The 21,729-nt window shown below is 44.9% G+C and overlaps 1 protein-coding gene across 1 annotated transcript in view; it reads left to right on the top strand.

The window, feature by feature from the left end:
- KIF16B (kinesin family member 16B) overlaps positions 1–21,729 on the top strand; it is a 279,477-nt gene that overhangs the window by 212,886 nt on the left and 44,862 nt on the right. The window contains exon 24 of the mRNA XM_043884699.1: positions 12,288–12,377. Within this exon, the coding sequence (XP_043740634.1) occupies positions 12,288–12,377 (90 nt within the window). The remainder of the gene's footprint in view (positions 1–12,287; positions 12,378–21,729) is intronic.

The following is a 21,729-nucleotide window of genomic DNA, read 5'->3' as shown; positions in this document are numbered from 1 at the left end:
TTAGCTAGGACCAGACTGGGTAGAATTTAATTTTTCAGTTGCATTTCAGCACGACGTAGAATCCGTGGTTATGGCTAAGAGAGGTGGTCATACCCTTGCGTTACAGAAACAAGCCAAGGTTTCCACCGTAGTTTTAAATTCCCTACCTTTTAACTTACATGTTAACATGATAATATAAAGAAATGACCTAACACTGGTATTTAAAAAAAAAAACAACAACTTGGTTTCCAGAGGGTTTTTATTCCTGGAAAACTGGAAATAACCTTTACGAGAGACTGTGGTCCTGTTTCCCTTGGAGAGTGCGTCGTCGACTCCAGGACCCCACACCCCGCCCCACTCAACCCCTTAACCTGCTCTGCTGCTGGCCATAGCAGGTGTCACAGCCACACTCCCACTTTCTTTTCCCCTTCGTTCTGGTGTTTAGCGCCGGTCTCCCCGCCGGCAGGTGTCCGCTCCATGGACCCTCATCAGCCTGTGCAGCCCTGAGGCTCCAGCGCTTCCCCAGGGCCTGGCTGGGAAAGGGCCCCCTGCGGATGACTGTCACATGGCCCACCCAAGCCGGCCCAAAGAGGACGTGATCACAGCTCAGCACTTTCTATCTCTGCCATTCTTATTGTTCCATCACGTGGATTTCCTCCATCTTCGGCCCGCCTTATAGGTGATGGGCCTGCATTTAGCACGTCTTAAGAATTCTGTTATTTCTCACATGCTGCTTGCTTACTCAGCTGTTCTGACACATTCTGTGCGATTTGCCTGCATCTCACAAGCCTCTCACTCTCATCTCCTGGCTGTGCTCAGCCCCTGTCGGGCTCCGTCCATCCCCTGGAAGTGAATGTGCCCAGGTGGTGTGTGGGCCCCCACTTTGCTCCCTGTTTCTACACTCACAGGGCCTCTTGGAGTTTCCTTCCTGTCTGATCCCTGCAGGCAACTGAGTCTGCAATCTTGCTTCAGGTTTGGACACTAACATCTATCAGGCACCTGCTTTGTTCCAGGCACTTTGAAGACACATCCCCAGCTGTGGAAAACGTACCAGGAAGGGGGTGCTATTTACATTCGACGAGCTAGGAAACTCTTAAGTGGCTTGCCCGAGGCCACACAGCTACTATGTAGAGTGCTGCGTCACTTCAGTCATGGCCCGCCCTTTGTGACCCTGTGGACTGTAGCCTGCCAGGCTCCTCTGTCCATGGGGTTTTCCAGGCAGGAATACTGGAGTGGGTTGTCATTCCCTTCTCCAGGGGATCTTCCCCGCCCAGGGATCAAACCTGAGTCACTTAAGTCTCCTCTTTGGCAGGCGGGTTCTTTACCACTAGCACCAGCTAGGAACCCCATAACTAAGTAGATGAGGTACCGAATGCCCATGGAATCAAAGTCAGCCATTCAGGTTCCTTTGCTTACTCATCTTCATGGACCTTCTCAACGTCATTACTTCCTGCACTTTTTGGAAGTTGAGGCCACATCTTAGTGTTGCCCTCACATAGTGACCATTTCCACATCCTCATTTGTTTTCAAGTGTTGCCATTATTTCTGTGTGTACTTTAACTTTTATCATGAATTCTAGGCCAGGTCACATGCACTCTGAATTGGGGCTGTTAAAGTTTTGACAGACTTGGAGAATTTGATAGTGGATAGATCTGCCAGGAGAAATGCCCAGAAAATGTGCAGTTTGGGAGCTGAAGAAAATCACATTTAGAGTCAGGGAAATGTCTCTTTATTTGGCAGAACAGAAATAAGAGCCATTCTGGTCTGTTAGATAAACTATGCGCACATACATCTTCTAGAAACATCCCCAACTTGGTAGAATATAAATGTTGAGAAGGATTTGTGTGTTGGCATCTGAATCTCTGCTTATTAGTAACTGATAGATGGTCTCCCCCATGTGTATTCGCAGAGTTGAGATGGATGGGTGGTCGCACGAGCTGTGGTTCATCTAGATTCAAATAGTTAGTGTGTGGACTATTTTCAAACACAAATATCAAGTGGAAGAAATAACATTAGGACTTAAAAGAATCATATATTATCCTAAATTTTTTTTTTAAGCATGCCTCCCATCTCTTTGAGAATGTTGTCTTTCACTAAAAAAAAAAAAAAGAATAAACATCTTTCCTGTCCCCTATTTTAATACAAAACAACTCATCTTTCATGTTTTTACTTGGGCAGTTGTTTATCTTCACCAAGGCAATACTGCATGCATGAGAAATGATGAAGAAGAGATGAGATTGATTCATAAGCCCAGAGGAAAAGCAGTAATCACCTTGTGATCCTACCTTGGATTTCCATTTCAAATTTGTTTTTGTGCTATAAGAATCTATTAATATTTCTTCATTTCAGAATTTGGGGAGTTTTACATCTCTTCCTAGAATAAAATTTGTTTTAAAAGAAATCACAAAATGGTTTGAACTCCCTTTTTGCAGTTGCCCTCCACGGGTGCTCTGGCCTTTCAATATGTGTAATAAAAGGGTTTTTTCAGTAAGGTGATCCTGGGCGCAGCAATTACTATGTACTGAGTACCCCAACACTCTGCTAGTTGCTTCACTTTTTTTAGTTCAGTTATAGGTTAGGTGTTAGCTATAGGTTGGGAGTCCATTTTACAGATGGAAAAACTAAGGCTGGAGGAGTTGCATAATTTCGCCAGAGTCACACAGCTAATTAGTGACTGGGCTGCAGTCAGGATCCAGGTCTGCTTAGTCCAGAGCCTTTCATTTTCTATTCTCCAGTGATGACTGCTGGATAATTTGCATTTGGTGCTTTGCCTCTGAATATCTGAGTAATTTGAAGGAAAATTGCTTAGGCTGTCATTCTCTCAATTTACCACAACTTTAAGGTATTACAGTCCTGCCTGTTCCTCACCTGTTTCAGAGGTGTTAGGGAAGGGAGAAGTACTCCTTAGTAATGATCTTGGATTTGAAAGGCATCCATCTCATCAGAATATTTGAATCTTTTGACATTCTTTCAAATTTACCTTCAAATTACCGTATAAAGTGTATTGAGATAAATGGTATTATCCTTATTTTGAAGGTGCATTCCTTCTGGTTATTGCAGAAGGCTGAGGTTTGGGCCAGCTCCAAAGCCTTGTTTGATTTTGCACATCCTGCCATGCAGAGTGCTCTGTAACCAGCAGTGGGCTGCCAGGCTCCTGTCTGCCTGGCGCACTGGGTTCAGACCAGGTCCGGGAGCCAGAGGCTCTGAGGCACCTTCTTTACTTGCTGGTGATGCATCTACACAGGGGATGTCTGGGGCGCTTCCCGCATCATAAGGCAGAGTGACGTTATATCTGCTTGGCTTTCTGGAATCTTCATTCTCTAAGCGCCCCATATCCTCCTTTCCACGTTTTCAGCAGGCGGGGGTAAATCTAGGGTTGGACCTTAGACCTCCATCTCCCCACACACTGCGCTGTCTCTAAGACCATCTTCTCCTGCCAGGGCCCGTCATGTTCCCACAGGTGCAGAGGAGATGGGATTTCTATAGTTAGTGGAGCTCCGGTTCAAGTTCACAGAGACACTGCATGGAGGGGATGTGAGCTCAGCTCAGGAACTCACGATGTGGTTAGAGGACACGGTTCAGATGGCACCCATCCCTCCGCCTCCAGGACCTCCAGGACAGTCGCTGACAGTGTCTTTTCCTTCGTGTCCACTGGGCTGAGAGCTCAGCACTCCTTTGGGTCCCTAGAAAGAAAAGTATGTCAGCTTTGCTGCAGTTTCCCCAGGGAGCCAGAGGAGGAAGAATGTTTTACATCTCAGAGTAAATAACAGAGAATACCTCTTTAGACAGTTAGGTTCTCCCCAAATACCAGCATCCCCCCTTTCCTAGATGGCCCCTGGGAGCTCCAGCTGCTGCCCCCGACACCCTCCGCTAAGGGTGGGGCGGGGGGTGTCAGCTCCAACCCCCTGCCTTGGCTTGTATCCCCATGCCTGCATACCCGGGGACAGGATGTTCAGAAACAAGTCTCAGTTAATAGAACCCACCCTTTAAAGGCAGTTCAGAGACCACCTCTTGTTTCTTGATGTGTTGGTTTTAGTTCTTTCTCAGCTACCTGTGCCCATTCTTACTCCCAAATCATTTATCACTAAACCGAGGCTCCTCTCTCCAAAGGAATCTGGTGAATGACATTTTGTTTTAATTTTATGATTCTTTACTTTCTTATCGCCTCTAGCACCTGTTGTCCAAAAGCTTTAGACATCTATAGGTAAATCAGAGAAGGCCTGAGCTGCAGATCATTCTACTGCCCACAGTTCAACATAGAAAAAGGGAATGGGGAAATCACAGAAAAGTGTGTAACGAAGAGACTCTGGGCTCCACTGTCTTTATTATTCACTCATTTATAATTTAAGAAGTATTTATTTGGTACCTGTAACACCTTTTTTTTTTTTTAAGACTATACTAGAAGTATCAAGACATTGAGGAACAGAAGAGCTGAATAATCAGTTCACATCCTCTAAGGTCAGTGAAGTGGGGGAAAGAAGAGAACAGAACAGGGAGGCTCGTGATGGGCACCCAGGAAGACTTAGGTTTTCTCTTCGCACGTGGGAGTGAGAGGGAAGCAGGGCGCTGGGACAAGCCCACGCGCAGATGGGCTCAGATGATGCTTTGGTAACAGGAAGTAATACTGCTTGAGGTCGGCGCTGGGGGAGGGTAGCTGCTTTCAGGCAGAAGCCTAGGAGGCTGATGAAGGGAAGCTGAAGGGAGGGGGAAAGACGGTAGCAACAGCATCTTTCTTAGATGGGTGAAGCGACTGCTCAGAAGCTGGGCTTGGGTGACCCTAGTCATCTCAGTAAAATATCACCGTCTGTGAGAATTGAAAATGTAGAGCGTTTAGAAATTCTCATCACAGAAAGTGTAATTTAGAAGGATTTCCATGTAGGAGTGCCTGCAGACTTAAGATGTGAAAGTCGCTCAGTCGTGTCCGACTCTTTGGGACCCTGCGGACTGTACTCCAGGGAATTCTCCAGGACAGAATACTGAAGTGGGGAGCCTTTCCCGTCTCCACGGGATCTTCCCAGCCAAGGGGTCGAACCCAGGTCTCCCACACAGCAGGCGAATGGTCTACCAGCTGAGCCACAGGGGGGCCCAGGAGTACTGGAGTTAAGACAGTGCACGTTTAGTGTCAGCGTTTCCTGCCTTTCCGTGGAGGGGCTGTGGGGCTGTCTGCTGCAGTGCTGGGCAGCACACAGGAGAGAGGGGGTTACTCTGCTGGGGCCCCACCAGAAGGTCTAGGGAGCCAGAGAGTTCGGGGCAGGGAGAGTGACCTGCAGTTCGCCCTGGGCTCCCGGTGAGTGATCAGAGGAGAAGGGCTGGGAGACCGTGAGAGGCTGGGGCATCACAGCAGAGGCAGATACCGGATGCAGCGCATGCAGGTTGAGCATCCCCACTGGAAATCCCAGCGCGCTGGGCCGTGGGTTCTCAGAAAGCCTAGGCCATCCTAGAGGTGGACCAGGGTGAGGAGGACCCCGTGGCCAACTGTGATTAATGGGCAGCTGGCTTCCTCCCGCCTCCTGTGCAGTTCCATTTGGTGTTTGGAGAGAATTTAATTAATGTATTAATGCTTGCTGTTATACAGATTCAGATATTTGTAATATGTTCATGTTTCCTCGAGCATGGTCATAGTTATGTTACTGCGTAAGACTCTATTTTTCAGAAATCTGATAAAACTTGTTTTAGTATATATTAGGGTGGTGGTAGACCATTTCCTGTGAACTGTTATTGAATACAAGGAATACAAGGAATTTTGTATATACTTGATGTAGCTCCTCCAAACATTGTTTAAAGATAAACATTGCTGAGGAGACCTCTGTAACTGCCTATTTACTTGGGGCCAGTTAGAGTATTTTTCTTTGAGTGAAAAACTGTTGATTCTCCTCTTACACAAGCAAATATATACTGATGACAGGTCCTGAAATTGACAGTCCTTAAACCAGCAAAATATGTATATAACATAAATTTGTAGAAAGCACTCAATTGAGAATTGTTCATAAGTGAACACAGTTCATCTTGTGGACACATTTATGGTGTTTAAGTTGCGCTTGATCATTTTATGGCCCAGAAAAGATGGATTTGTATCTGCAGACCTGTTCAGTGAGAGAGAAGTAATGAATTGGCTCCTCCAAGGCATGCAGCGTCGATGCCCAGCGTTCTCAGCGTGGCAGAGAATAGTTGCTTGTTTTGACCTGATGTGTTTGGGTGTGCTGATCTTCTGTCCCTCCTCTCTGCAGCAGCACCTCATCCCAGGCCCAGTTTTAATTTGGGGCAAAATAGAACTTTAATGGCTGTTTCTCCTTTCTGCTGGGTTTCCCTAAATTTCATATGCGCTGTTTCCCCAGCTCTAGGCATGAAGGTGTCCCCATCACAGAAAAGGGATTTGACCATTTTCCTACGGGGAGCTGACCACCATTTCTGTGGTGCTCACAGTGGTCTTCACTCATTGTCACTGTCCACATCTTGTTTACATGTTGATAGATAAGGGGGAGATTTAAGTGTTTTATGTACAGAGCAGGAAGCTTGAACCTTTGTAATCCCTGTGTTTAACTTGGATTCAGGTGAAAACCTCAAGGGTAAAGAATTTAGAAATCTCTGTATGCCTCGGTATAAATTTGGATTATAAATATATCGAGAATGCACCCTCGTCTCAGTACAGAGAAAACAAACAAAAAGATACTATCATGTGACTAATGAAAATAGTCTGATTCAGAGAAACCTCAGAGAAGCCACAGGAGAGAGTTAATGGAGCCAAGATAGTGGAGCCCTACCTTCTTCAAAAAGCAGAATAACCGTAAGGACATCACACAGAAAACCACCAGCATCTAAGGTGGTGCCAACACATAGTAGTAGCTCAATAAATTTATTCTTCAGTGAGAGCCCTTCCATCGCCACTCCAGCTACCACCGAAGGCCCATTCTCTTAGAGGGCTTGCATTTTGTAGGGCAGAGAGACAGATGTCGATGTAATTACTGTTGGTTATATAAATTGATGAGGCAAAGATTAATTCTGCAGTTAATGTCCTGTGACATGTGCTCTGATCAGGGTGTGAGTGAGTGTCTTCCTCAGTCTCCTCCCAGCCCCACACCCCACCATGGCAGCACCCCCTCGCGTTGTGAGCCCCGGGGGCTGGTATCAGAAGCAGGAGGACAGGCATCGCATGCTTTTGGTCGGGGGGCTCTCCCGGGGATTTTACGTCCTCTTGCTGTCCTGTCGTCTTGTGCCCAAACACCCTGATTCTGCTGCCCGGGGAATCATTCATCCATGCCTGTCCTCCTGAGGATCTGGTACATGCAAGGTGTTAGAGAAACTGCTGCCCCTTATAAAGCCTTGTTCTGGGGCCACTGTGGAAGGGGGAATGAAACCCAAATTAGGAGGTATATTTGAAGTAGCTGTTTCATTAGTTAGAGGTTTCAAAATGCAGTCCGACTTGATGAGCTGTGAAGTCAATGAGAAGGAAGAGGGTGCAGGCCAGAGTCACGCAAGCTGGTGTCCAGTTCCCCACGTCCACATCCAAATCCCGGTTGTGCTTAAGGCCGTCTCTCCCGCCGGAGAGACGGAGACGGGCCCTGCTGAGTCATTGCTGCTGAGCCCAAGGCTCTGCCCTCCAGCCCTTCCTCAGGATGCTCACGCTGCATCAGGTACTTTTCTAAGGTGCGGTAAAGAGCAGCTAGAAATCCCAGCTCTCCTGGGGCTCACTCCAGCAGGCAAGAGAGCCAGAAACGAGATGTCCAAGTAAGCAAATAGAGGCACATCTCGTTTTATTGCCCTTCCTAGATACTGAGGGGTTTTTTGTTTTGTTCTGTTACATGGAAGGTTTGTGGCAACTTTTAAGTCATCTGATGAAGGTTAGCATTTTTCAGCAGTATTTATAATTAAGGTATGAACATTGTTTTCTTAGACGTAACATATTACACACACATTTAATAGACTGCAGTGTAACATAAATGTAACTTTAATATGTACTGAGAAACTAAAAATTTGTGTGACTCACTTTTTTTAAACTGGAATACAATTGCTTTACAATGTGGTGCTAGTTTCTCAGCTGTGTGCATATACGTTCATCCCCTTCCTCTTGGACCTGCCCCCCACCCACCCCGTTCCCACCCCTCCAGGCCATCACAGAGCTCCGAGCTGGGCTCCGTGTGCCGTGTACACGGCAGCTTCCCACTCGCTGTCTGTTTTGCTCGTGGTAGTGTAAATATGTCAGTGCTACTCACCCAACTTGTCCCCCCTTCCCCTCCCCACTCCCATGTCCCCAAGTCTGTTCTCTGTCTCTAATTCCTGCCCTGCAAATAGGTTCATCGGTCCCATTTTTGTACATTCCATATATATGCATTAATGTATGTTTTTTGGTTTTCTCTTTCTGACTTACTTCACTCTGTATAACAGACTCGAGGTCCATCCATGTTTCTATAAATGACCCAACTTCGTTCCTTTTTATGGCTGAGTAATATTCCATTGTGCATTTGTACCGCATCTTCTTTATACATTCATCTGTTGACGGGTATTTAGGTTGCTTCCATGTCCTGGCTGTTGTAAATAGTGTTGCAATGAACATTGGTGTATTCTTGAATTATGGTTTTCTCAGAGTATATGCCCAGGTATGGGACTGCTGGATCATATGGTAGTTCTATTTTTAGTCTGTCAAGGTAACTCCATACCGTTCTCCATAGTGGCTGCAGTAATTTACCTTCCCACAAATACTGCAAGAGGGTTTCCTTTTCCTCATACTCTCTCCAGCATTTTTTGTTTGTAGATTTTTGGTGATGGCCATTCTGACCAGTGTGAGGTGATAACCTCACGGTGGTTTTGATTTGCATTTCTCTAAAAATTAGTGATGTTGATCATCTTTTCATGTGTTTGTTGGCCATCTATATGTCTTGTTTGAAGGCATGTCTCTTTAGTCATGTGACTGACTTTATTGCAATATAGACTTTATGGTGGAACCCAACCCACAGTGACTTGAAGGCATGACTGTACCATGTTAGGTAGGAAGACATGCTTAGTAGAAAAATACGAGGAGTAAGTATTGTGGAGATGGGGAATAAGGGGTGGGGGGGTGCAGTAGTATATCCAGAGGAGGCATCGCTGAGAAAGTGGGCGTTTATACAAAGACTTGAAGGATGTGCTGGAGCTAGTCATATGGAAAGAGCATTCCAGAAAAAGGAAAAATCACACATGTGCTTCCTGAGGCCATATTTACCGTGTAGCATGTTTGATGGATTCCAGATAAGCGAGGAAGGCAGAGTGAGCAAGGGAGAGTGCGGCCAGAGACGAGGCCAGGGAGGAGACAGACTGTAGACTCCTTGAGAGGATGTCGCATTTGAGCAAAGAAATGGCTCCTTTGGGCAGTTTTTAACAAGATTGCTCTGGCTGCTGTGTTGAGAATTGTGGAGGACGAGGCAGTGGGGGTGATGAAGGCTCGAGGAGAAAGATGGGGTAACTTTAGAAAACTCTCATCCAGGAGAGTGGGAGAGTGGATGGAGTTGGGAAACATGGCGTAACCAACTGGTGGGAGACATCCTGGCTGACTCCAGAATGGTGATTGTGACTGAAGTAAGACCAGGCAGCCGTTGGGTGGTGTGTGTTCCTGCAGCCCCATCCTGCTAGACAGCTGCAGGCCAGGAGTAAGCAGACAGTCGGATTTAACCAAGGTTGTGGTTTAGCCTAGTCGCGGGAATTACAAGAGCAGGACGAAGAGATTTGGGGTTGAATGTAAGGGGATGGTTGTATTGATTGCCCATGGTTTTCCCGTTGGGTGAGGAAGGAACCAGGACAGAAGTCAAAGAACAGGAGGTCAGGGCATTGGAGGGATCATCTGTCATTGATTTAATTACCAAGATTCATGGCAGGACTTCTGTAGCCTGGGAGCAGATGACAGTGAGCAAAACCCAAGATGTTTAAGGAGTCGGGGATGTAAGTGAGGTGAATTGCCTGTGAGAAGGATGGATAAAGGTAAGATCTGAAGGCGTGGCCTTCACGTGGGGGCGTTTAGAGAGGGCAGAGGAGCAGTGGTGTAAAAGTTGGGTGGAAACACAAGCACGTCCACCTACCTCCCGGGATGATGGGATGCAGAGTGTGGGGAGAACAGAGTCCCTACTTGAGAGGGCTGCAGGGGGAGGGGTCCCCTGGTGACCAGTTAGAGTGAAGGTGAAGGGGATGTTCCCGAAAGAGGCTAGGGATGGGGGTATTTTGCAGATGATTGACTGTGAGTTGAAGAGGAAGAGTGGAAGCACTCAGAGATCCAGGGAGCATTAGCATCTGAGGGAGGAGGGGGACCCAGGCTTCTTCTGTGACTTTCTGTAGATTCCAGAATTCCAGGACAGAATGGTCTCCCGGGGAGCATCCAGCATCTTACAGCTCCCAGGTCACAGGTGTGGTTCCATTAATTGCTGGGCTTTCTTGGCAGGCAGGCTGTATCACGCCCACCTGATCTGTGTCCAGCCAGGCTGGTGAACGGCTGAGCTCCTGCCCTAAGGAAGCCCTCCCCCCCTTGCTGATTGTGCTCGGTGGGGTCTGTTGAGAAGGAGAGAGCCTGGAAGAAGGCCCCTAGCTGAGCTCCCAGGGGCAGTATTTCCCAACTTTTGGTGACATTGGTACCGTTTTTGCTAAATGCTTTTTTGTTAACATACTTAGCTTTTTTCTTTCCCTTCTTTAAATATCTTTTTAAAAGGAAACAGGAAGAAAGCTGCTCCAATTGAAGCTTTGTTGTAAATGATGAATCTAGAGCCAGATGATGAACGTTCTGAAACGTACATCCTTGTACAATCCCAAATCGTCTCATTTGCCACTTGGGGAAATGAGCGAACCTTGAGGCTGAGACTCAAGGCTTGCCCCTCCTCCCGAGGGCTCTGCATGGGTGTCCTGCCCCTGCCGATCCCGGTGGTTTGCTGATCCCCGACTTCCCTGCTCACCCCCAGGAGTTTCCATGTGGGCGAATCAGGCTGAATCACCAGCCTGAGGAGGGTGTTCCTCTCACGCGCGGGGTGAGGTTTCTGGTTCAGGGGTGTGGCCCCCGCAGAGGCCAGCATGGGAAACAGTGTGCAGTTTACAGGGGGTGCCCTTGAGCGAAGACACCTGCGGGCAGAGGCTGTTGGAGGGGCACAAGTCTAAAATGTGGGTCTTTTTCTAGGAACGGCGTGAAGCTTCTGGGGACTTACGGGTGGAGGTAGAAGGATCAGATTTAAGTGTTAGAAAGGCCCCCGTCAGTGGTGCAGGGAAGGGATGGGAGGGGCAGCTGGGTGGGGACACTGTGGGAGGCTCGGCCAAGGCCACGTGGGACCTGGTGGCCCAGAATGAGCCGGCGGTGGTGGCAAAGGCTGAGAAGGTAGAACCCCGAGGAAGGCGCGGGGCCCGGGGCTTGTCTGACTGTGGTGTGTGGGGCAGCTGGACCAGCGTCCGTCTGGCGTGGCTCGGTGGGTGGTCATGACCGGCACTGAGATGAAGCAGAGTTCATACCGGGGAGAATGGATGGGTTTGTTTCAGACAAGCTGACCTTGAAGTTGCTGTGCGACATCTAAAGAAGTCATCTCCCGGCTGGGGACATGGGCCTGGAGCAGTGGTGGGGGTGCGATGGGAACTGGTGACTCAAGTGCGACCACAGAGGTGGGTGGTGTCTCCCAGCTTCTTCAGGTCCCCGTGACCTTGGTGTATGATTGATGGGTGCCAGAGTGTCCAAAGGACACATCATCCAACAGGGACAGGAAGTGCCTCTGCCGGGTGGAGGCTGGACTGGGAAGTCTTCCTCCGAAACAAAGCAGGTGATAGTGTGTGTGGGTTTGGATGCTAATGATCACTGGCATGCAGACAGTTTTTTCTTTCTTCATTTTCCTCTTTGTCCTCCACCTTCTCCTCCTTTGCCCTCCCTCTTCCTTCTCCTCATCCCTCTCTTTTTCTTTGCTGCTGCTTCTCTCTTGTCCATGGTGGTGGCATCTGGAACTGACGCTACATTTTATATAAGAGTGCAAACGTTCTGTGTGGGCACAGCGCTCTGAGAGGTCCCGCCGTGACGTTTCCTCTCTGCGCCCCACGTGGAGAGCTGAGGGAACTTCTGATAAGCCCTGAAGAGGAGACTCTGTCCTTCATTTTACAGGGGAGCGTCCTGCTCCTAACAAGATTTGGGAAGCAGAGATGCATGTGTCACCAGAGCACAGTTATTATTTATAAGGCTGATTTGTGTCGCTAGATTAATGTTTTCACTTCTGGGGAAATTTACATGCTAATCACTTTTTGTTAATTTGTAAATTATTTTAAAGAAACTGAGTCACCTTTTCCTCTAATTAATGCTGATTTGTTTCGCTTTTCCCCATGAATAGATCACTGTCCTGGATGAGACGTGGACCGTGTTCAGACGATACAGTCGTTTCCGAGAAATGCATAAAACACTGAAACTGAAGTATGCAGAGGTGAGTTATGACATAGTTATTTTCAATTAAGAAGATCTGTTTTAAAAAGTAAATGCCATTGGCTGCCCTGTCAATGCCCCCTCCTTCCTCTTTAGGTGTTAGCTTATGCATGTCACCAAGTTTTACTTCAGTCACTCATCTTTCAAAGATAGCTTTTTGATTTTTGTTCTCTGTTACATTTGTATTTTACACAATTTAGACATCTTTCTGAACACAGAATTCTGGTGATAGTAAGGAACAGTAAGTGAATTCTGTCCTTTTCATTAATTATATGATGTATTTTAAATAATTATTTTGATCAATTTACAACTTCTCAACCATGAGTGAGATGTATTAAAATGAAATAGTAATACATTTTTCAGTATGAATTTGCCCCTTTTTCCCTTAAAAAAAGACTACATTAATGCTTAGACTTCCATATAATGAGGAGTAAACTCGTAAAAGTTAATTTGCCATCACACATGCAGGGGAGATGGATAGTAAATACAGAATTATCTAGAAGTAAGGAGGCATTTCATGCATCTGATAAGATGCCCAGAGTGTGTGGATACATTAATAGTCATTTTTTAAAAATTTGGACAAACACTGGTTTTTTAATACTTTTCAGCAAAAGAAGGTATTCCTAAAATTAATGTGGATCTTCCAAGAGATACACATTATTCTTACTTTTTGTTTGTTTTTGCTCCAATTAAAGGAAGCCTTGTGTAGGCATTGCTCTTTGGGAATTTTGGATTGACTGACTATAAATCAATCATTAGTCATTGTCTTTTCAGCCTGCTTTCCCTAAGTGTGGCTGTTTAGCCCTATTTTTATAGTTTCTTATGATATTCTAAAAATAACTTAATCCTACATGTGTCCCTAGCTTGTTTCATGTTAATTACATAGTATTTCCTCCGTGGCCTCTACTGTCTGTTATCTGATACACAACATAAAGAAGAATTCCTTTTTATAAATAAAGTGACTCTTTGATGTGCAGAAGAATCTTGGGTCCAGGAAAAACTGAGTTATCTCTGAAATTCTGTTGTTAAGTCATTGTCATAATAGTATGCAGTTAAAAATTGAAGAAGCTTCAGGTATGAATTTTAGCTCAGTGTTCCCAAGAGGCTTCAGTTCTGAAGGTAACTACATCAAAGTTGTTATTAAGTTTGTTTCTGCAATTTACTTTTCCTATCCCAAGTTAATTTTGACAATAAGAAAAAGTAATTGTGTACATATTAAATGTACAGAGCAACTGGTTTTTGCAGTGAGCTTTGCAGCTCATTAACTACTTGATGGTAAGTTACTATATCAGTACTTTAATAATGTATAGATTTTCATGTTACCTTACTAAATTCCCACACCAGTAGTAGGTGGAGAAGCAATTTACTTGAAACAAAAGGATACAAACTTTACCAGGAATGTGTATGTGTGTGTGTGTGTGTGTGTGTGTGTGTGTGTGTGTGTAACTTCATTCCATTACTTACTTCACATCAGTTCTTTCAGTGCCGTTAGTTCAACGCCATTCTACATAGGCACATTTTTGTAAATTCTCATAATATAAGTAGCAGACAAGAACCAGAAGGTCTTCTCTTCTGCATCTTAAATTTATATCAGACAGGCTTGACAATAAACCAGGAAAATATAACAATAACTGACACTCTAAAAATATGCATGCTATGTTGCAGTTACCACTTAAAGTGGGGTACAGTGGAACAAAATAGAAAGCCCAGAGATTAATCCACATACCTATGGACTCCTTATCTTTGACAAAGGAGGCAAGAATATACAATGGAAAAAAGACAACCTCTTTAACAAGTGGTGCTGAGAAAAATGGTCAACCACTTGTAAAAGAATGAAAATAGAACACTTTCTAACACCATACACAAAAATAAACTCAAAATGGATTAAGGATCTAAATGTAGGACCAGAAACTATAAAACTCCTAGAGGAGAACATAGGCAAAACACTCTCTGACATAAGTCACAGCAAGATCCTCTGTGACCCACCTCCCAGAATATTGGAAATAAAAGCAAAAATAAACAAATGGGACCTAATTAAACTTAAAAGCTTTTGCACAATAAAGGAAACTATAAGCAAGGTGAAAAGACAGCCCTCAGAATGGGAGAAAATAATAGCAAACAAAGCAACAGACAAAGAATTAATCTCAAAAATATACAAGGAACTCCTGCAGCTCAATTCCAGAAAAATAAATGACCCAATCAAAAAATGGGCCAAAGAACTAAACAGACTTTCTCCAAAGAAGACATTCAGATGGCTAACAAACACATGAAAAGATGCTCAACATCACTCATTATCAGAGAAATGCAAATCAAAACCACAATGAGGTACCATTACTCGCCAGTCAGGATGGCTGCTATCCAAAAGTCTGCAAGCAATAAATGCTGGAGAGGGTGTGGAGAAAAGGGAACCCTCTTACACTGTTGGTGGGAATGCAAACTAGTACAGCCGCTATGGAGAACAGTGTGGAGATTTCTTAAAAAACTGGAAATAGAACTGCCATATGACCCAGCAATCCCACTTCTGGGCATACACACTGAGGAAACCAGATCTGAAAGAGACACATGCACCCCAATGTTCATCGCAGCACTGTTTATAATAGCCAGGACATGGAAGCAACCTAGATGCCCATCAGCAGATGAATGGATAAGGAAGCTGTGGTAAATATACACAATGGAATATTACTCGGCCATTAAAAAGGATACATTTGAATCAGTTCTAATGAGGTGCATGCAACTGGAGCCCATTATACAGAGTGAAGTAAGCCAGAAAGAAGAACACCAATACAGTATACTAACGCATATATATGGAATTTCGGAAGATGGTAATGATAACCCTATATGCAAGACAGAAAAAGAGTCACAGATGTATAGAAAAGACTTTTGGATTCTGTGGGAGAAGACGAGGGTGGGATGATCTGAGAGAATAGCACTGAAACATGTATATTATCAAATGTGAAACAGATCACCAGCCCAGGTTGGATGCATGAGACAAGTGCTCAGGGCTGGTGCACTGGGAAGACCCAGAGGGATGGGATGGGGAGGGATGTGGGAGGGGGGATCGGGATGGGGAACACATGTTCCATGGCTGATTCATGTCAATGTATGGCAAAAACCACTACAATATTGTAAAGTAATTAGCCTCCAACTAATATAAATAAATGAAAAAATAAAAAGTAGTGAGGTACAGGTATTCTAGGAAAAATATCAGTAAATTGTGATGGGCAGAAGTAGTATAAGGACGTTTTAGGGATGCTTTCTAATAAAATGGCATTATAGTTGAAATTTCAGGTGAGCGATATTTAAACAAATTTGCAGAGAAATTAGTAGACAGTTCTAATCAGTACAGTCCACTAGAGAAGGGTACTCTTTCCTTGAGAACCCCATGAACAGTATCAAAAGGCAAAAAGATAGGACACTGAAAGATGAACTCCCCAGGTCGGTAGGTGCCCAATATGATACTGGAGATCAGTGGAGAAATAACTTCAGAAAGAATGAAGGGATGAAGCCAAAGCAAAAACAACACCCAGTTGTGGATGTGACTGGTGAGAGAAGCAAGGTCCGATGCTGTAAAGAGCAATATTGCATGGGAACCTGGAATGTTAGGTCTATGAATCAAGGCAAACTGGAAGTGGTTAAACAGGAGATGGCAAGAGTGAACGTCGACATTCTAGGAATCAGTGAACTAAAATGGACTGGAATGGGTGAATTTAACTCAGATGACCATTATATCTACTACTGTGGGCAGGAATCCCTTACAAGAAATAGAGTAGCCATCATAGTCAACAAGAGAGTCCAAAATGCAGTACTTGGATGCAATCTCAAAAATGACAGAATGATCTCTGTTTGTTTCCAAGGCAAACTATTCAATATCACAGTAATCCAAGTCTATGCCCTGACCAGTAATGCTGCAGAAGCTGAAGTTGAACGGTTCTATGAAGACCTACAAGACCTTTTAGAACTAAAACCCAAAAAAAGGTGTCCTTTTCATTATAGGGGACTGGAATGCAAAAGTAGGAAGTCAAGAAACACCTGGAGTAACAGGCAAATTTGGCCTTAGAATACGGAATGAAGCAGGGCAAAGGCTAATAGACTTCTGCCAAGAGAACACACTGGTCATAGCAAACACCCTCTTCCAACAACAAAGGAGAAGACTCTACACATGGATATCACCAGATGGCCAACACCGAAATCAGATTGATTATATTCTTTGCAACCAAAGATGGAGAAGCTCTATACAGTCAGCAAAAACAAGACAGGAGCTGACTGTGGCTCTCAGATCATGAACTCCTTATTGCCAAACTCAGACTGAAATTGAAGAAAGTGGAGAAAACCACTAGACCATTCAGGTATGACCTAAATCAAATCCCTTACAATTATACAGTGGAAGTGAGAAATAGATTTAAAGGACTAGATCTGATAGACAGAGTGCCTGATAAACTATGGACAGCAGTTCGTGACATTGTACAGGAGATAGGGATCAAGACCATCCCCAGGAAAAAGAAATGCAAAAAGGCAAAATGGCTGTCTGAGGAGGCCTTACAAATAGCTGTGAAAAGAAGAGAAGCAAAAAGCAAAGGAGAAAAGGAAAGATATTCCCATTTGAATGCAGATTCCAAAGAATAACAGGGAGAGAGTAGAGCCTTCCTCAGTGATCAGTGCAAAGAAATAGAGGAAAACAATAGAATGGGAAAGACTAGAGATCTCTTCAAGAAAATTAGAGGTACCAAGGGAATATTTCATGCAGAAATGGGCTCAATAAAGGACAGAAATGGTATGGGCCTGACAGAAGCAGAAGATATTAAGAAAAGGTGGCAAGAATACACAGAAGAACTATACAAAAAAGATCTCATGACCCAGATAATCACGATGGTGTGATTATTTACCTAGAGCCAGACATCCAGGAATGTGAAGTCAAGGAGGCCTTAGGTAGCATCACTACGAACAAAGCTAGTAGAGGTGATAGAATTCCAGGTGAGCTATTTCAACTCCTAAAAGATGATGCTGTGAAAGTGCTGCAGTCAGTATGCCAGCAAATTTGGAAAACTTAGCAGTGGCCACAGGACTGGAAAAGGTCAGTTTTCATTCCAATCCCAAAGAATGCTCAAACGACCACACAATTGCACTCATCTCACATGCTAGTAAAGTAATGCTCAAAATTCTCCAAGCCAGGTGTCAGCAATACGTGAGCCATGAACTTCCAGATGTTCAAGCTGGTTTTAGAAAAGGGAGGGGAACCAGAAATCAAATTGCCAACATCCACTGGATCATCAAAAAAGCAAGAGAGTTACAGAAAAACAGCTATTTCTGCTTTATTGACTATGCCAAAGCCTTTGACTGTGTGGATCACAACAAACTGTGGAAAATTCTGAAAGAGATGGGCATACCAGACCACCTGACCTGCCTCTTGAGAAACCTCTATGCAGGTCAGGAAGCAACAGTTAGAAATGGACATGGAATGACAGACTGGTTCCAAATAGGAAGAGGAGTACGTCAAGGCTGTATATTGTCACCCTGTTTATTTGACTTATATGCAGAGTACATCATGAGAAACGCTTGGGCTGGATGAAGCCCAAGCTGGAATCAAGATTGCCGGGAGAAATATGAATAACCTCAGATATGCAGATGACACCACCCTTATGGCAGACAGTGAAGAGGAACTAAAAAGCCTCTTGATGAAAGTGAAAGAGGAGAGTGAAAAAGTTGGCTTAAAGCTCAACATTCAGAAAACTAAGAGTATGGCATCTGGTCCATCACTTCACAGCAAACAGATGCAGAAACAGTGGAAACGGTGTCAGACTTTATTTTTTTGGGCTCCAAAATCGCTGCAGATGGTGACTGCAGCTGTGAAATTAAAAGACTCTTACTCCTTGGAAGGGGACCTATGACCAACCTAGACAGTGTATTAAAAAGCAGAGACATTACTTTGACAACAAAGATCCATCTGGTCAAGGCTGTGGTTTTTCCAGTGGTCATGTATGAGATGTGAGAGTTGGACTGTGAAGAAACCTGAGCACCGAAGAATTGATGCTTTTGAACTGTGGTGTTGGAGAAGACTCTTGAGAGTCCCTTGGACTGCAAGGAGATCCGACCAGTCCATCCTAAAGGAGATCAGTCCTGGGTGTTCATTGGAAGGACTGATGCTGAAGCTGAAACTCCAATACTTTGGCCACCTCATGCGACGAGCTGACTGATTTGAAAAGATCCTGATGCTGGGAAAGATTGAGGCAGGAGGAGAAGGGGAAAACAGAGGATGAGATGGTTGGATGGCATCACCGACTCAATGGACATGGGTTTTGTTAGGCTCCGGGAGTTGGTGATGGACAGGGAGGCGTGGTGTGCTGTGGTTCATGGGGTTGCAAAGAGTTGGACATGACTGAGTGACTGAACTGACTGCATCAACATTTAAAGAAAATTTTAGAGCCGACACAAGCAATCTTTAAAGATATAGTAGAAGACAAGTCACCTGAGGTCAACAATAAGTTAACTTGTGAACTGAAGCTATTGCGTGGTACCAGGGAAAATTAATGAACAGAGATGATCACATGTGTAAAATTATTTTCAGAAGGAAGAAGAGTGTATTACGTACATGGTGAAAAAATTAAGTGGCTTTCAAATGAAAAAAAAAAAAAATTGAGGTGGTTTCCCCTTTCATCCGGCGGTAAATCTGTCTGGAGCAGCCCTGCAGTGTGCATGCAGTTGTGATCGACACTACCGCACCCATCCTCTCGTGAGTCAGAGAAAATGTGCAATAAACAGACAAGTGAAACCCAGTAAATAAGAGGGTTTTCAATGGTGCTAAGTGCCATGGGGAAATACAACGAAGCACTGTGACAGTGTGAGCCGGGCGGTGGGCTGCTGTAGGTGGGTTGGTGAGAAAGCTGATCTCAGAAGAGTGAGACTGAGCTGAGATCTCAGTGCGGAAAGAAACGGAGGCTTGAAGATCTGGAGGTGAGCTCATTTGAAGGTGAGAGAACAGCAGGTGCAAAGGCTTGGGGTGGGACCAAGCTCAATGTGTTTCCAGAATTAAAAGCCCTGTAAAAAGGGGCAAGTGTCGTAGAGAGGAGGGCCGAGACTCAGTGGGGCCATGGGAAACCCATCACACTGGGTGCTGCAAAGGAGGGTCTGAATATCGAAGCCCGGCTGGAATTGCCATTCTGTTAACAGGCGTCTTTTCCCAGAAACCCATTTCCTGAAGATGGACTCCCGATGTAAATAACGAAGACTGTAAGTTGCTTTTCCATGCTGAGTCCAGCTTCATGATTTCAGTTTTTTCCTTATGAGGACAAAAACCAGTTTATGAAAGAGAAACTGCAGACAGTTTGCCTGAATTTGAAAGAGAAGAGAGAATATGAGTAGTGGTTGAAATCACGTAGTGAGATCCTAAAACAACACCGCCTGGAGAAAGGGAAGCCGAGCTAACCGCAAACCCTGTGGGACTACACCAGTGCCAAGGAGCTTTTCCGAGGGCTCGGCTCTGATGGACATCTCACCATTCACTGAGTGCATCCTGCCAAGCTGTGCTCTGCCTTTGACGTTCGTGGTCTCTGCTGGAAGTGCGAGACTTGCCTCTTGTGACACAGCCTATGAGCAGAAGCCCAGGCACCTCAACTCTGATTCCTATTTCTAACCAAACAATATCCAAACAGAAATGAGGAGAAGCATCATCTCTTAAGTACACAGTAGCATGTCATTCTAGATCACAGTCAACTTGTTTTGCTGAGAGGACAGCATTGTCCATTTAAGATTTTCAAGATGAAGCTTGAATATCAAGATGAATATCAGCTTTATTTATTTTTTTTTCCATAAAATTGACATTTCTTTGGTGTAGCCTTCCTTGCCGAGTGTGTGTTGGGATTTGAGATCAAGAATCTATGTATTAAGTGTTCGTCCGTTATAGTCACTCTTATTATTGTTCGTATGACCTCCATCCCTATATCTAATGTGAATCTTCTTGATGTCATCAGCTGCCTCCACGTGGTCTGTAGGCCCTGCTCAGCCCGGGTGGCCCAGGAACGATGTAAGACAGAGATCACTGCTTGCCAGCAGGGCCCAGGCGCAGGGAGGGCCTGGCCGCAGTGAACCCCACAGTCCGCATGGCTGTCTAGGCGCTGTTGTCTTTGCCCCACCTCTCCCAGGGTATAATAATTTAGGTGGTAAGAGACACGTGTGGGGAGGCCTGAGGAACCAGTCTGCTGTATAGAATCCTAGGCAAAAGAGAGCCACTTTCTCTGGGAACAGCTCCATGGGCAGAATATCCAGAATCTGCATGCGGGACATGCTGAATTACAAGAGTCACCTCACTCAGAGAAGCCTTAAGCTGTGGCTTCCTCCCAGATAGCTATGGTTTCCCTGGCTCACAAACAGTTTATCTACTTGTTAAGCGAGGAATCATCTTCCCATGAGCAGTGGTGCCTGGTAACAGTTGGCGTGTCAGCTGATCAGGTTCCAAGAATCCACTTGACCGCCCCTCAGGCAGTTTCTGGATTTTTACTGTTGTGAAGACCACCCTGTACATTCTGTAAGATATCTACCTATCTGCAAGTGCTGACTGTCTCTGGGAAGAACTCTCGTAGTTGTTCACCTGTCCTTAAAGACCCAGTTTGCGAAAAAGCAAGGTTAGGGAAAGCATGCAGAAACGGCGTGACTGAGACCCCTGAGAGCCTTCACCCCATTAGTGAGAGGGTCCTAAGAATTCCTTACGCATCGTTCAGCTAAGTCTTCTAATCTCCCTGTTTGTTCACTTTCATTTGCTTAATTATTTACTGTAATGTCTCCTTAAGGAGAATGATGTCCACTGAAGGGCTCCTAAGGGATGCTTTGTATACACTTGGGTGGTGAACCAGTTAACACAGGCAGGGGTTGTTGGTTAGTAGGTGTAACATATGTCTGTGAAGAAAATAGAAGGAACTCAGGGGTACACACAAAGTGAACTTGTGAATTGAAAGGATGAGAAGTCAGTGGATTCCCTGAAACTCTGGGGTGTGGGGATTGTGGGCAGGGAAAAAGCAAAAATCACAGAAAAATTTAATCCATTATTTTTTATGGTGACAAATTTCAGAACAAAAAAAGAAAACTAAATTATTCATCCTGAATAATACTGAAGATGAGCAGGCTGCTTGCAGGTGACCGGGCTTGTATGTAAGCATTACACTCAGTCTGTTTCCAGATTCACTTGTGTGTGCGGGCTGAGTGCTCCCTGGATGGAGGTGCTGCATTATTCAAGGGTTTTAAAATTGTTGTTTTATTTTTATCTATTTATGTTCTGTCATCTTAGCATTTTCCTCTGGATCCTAAGTAGCTTTGCCTTCTGTTTTGAGTTAGTTTGTCCCCTTGATGCACTGACATTTATTGTG

The sequence above is a fragment of the Cervus elaphus genome, chromosome 23 (assembly GCF_910594005.1).
Source record: "Cervus elaphus chromosome 23, mCerEla1.1, whole genome shotgun sequence".
NCBI classification, from domain to species: domain Eukaryota; kingdom Metazoa; phylum Chordata; class Mammalia; order Artiodactyla; family Cervidae; genus Cervus; species Cervus elaphus.
The sequence above is the reverse complement of the archived record's forward strand: the minus strand, read 5'-3'. Positions and strand labels throughout refer to the sequence as shown.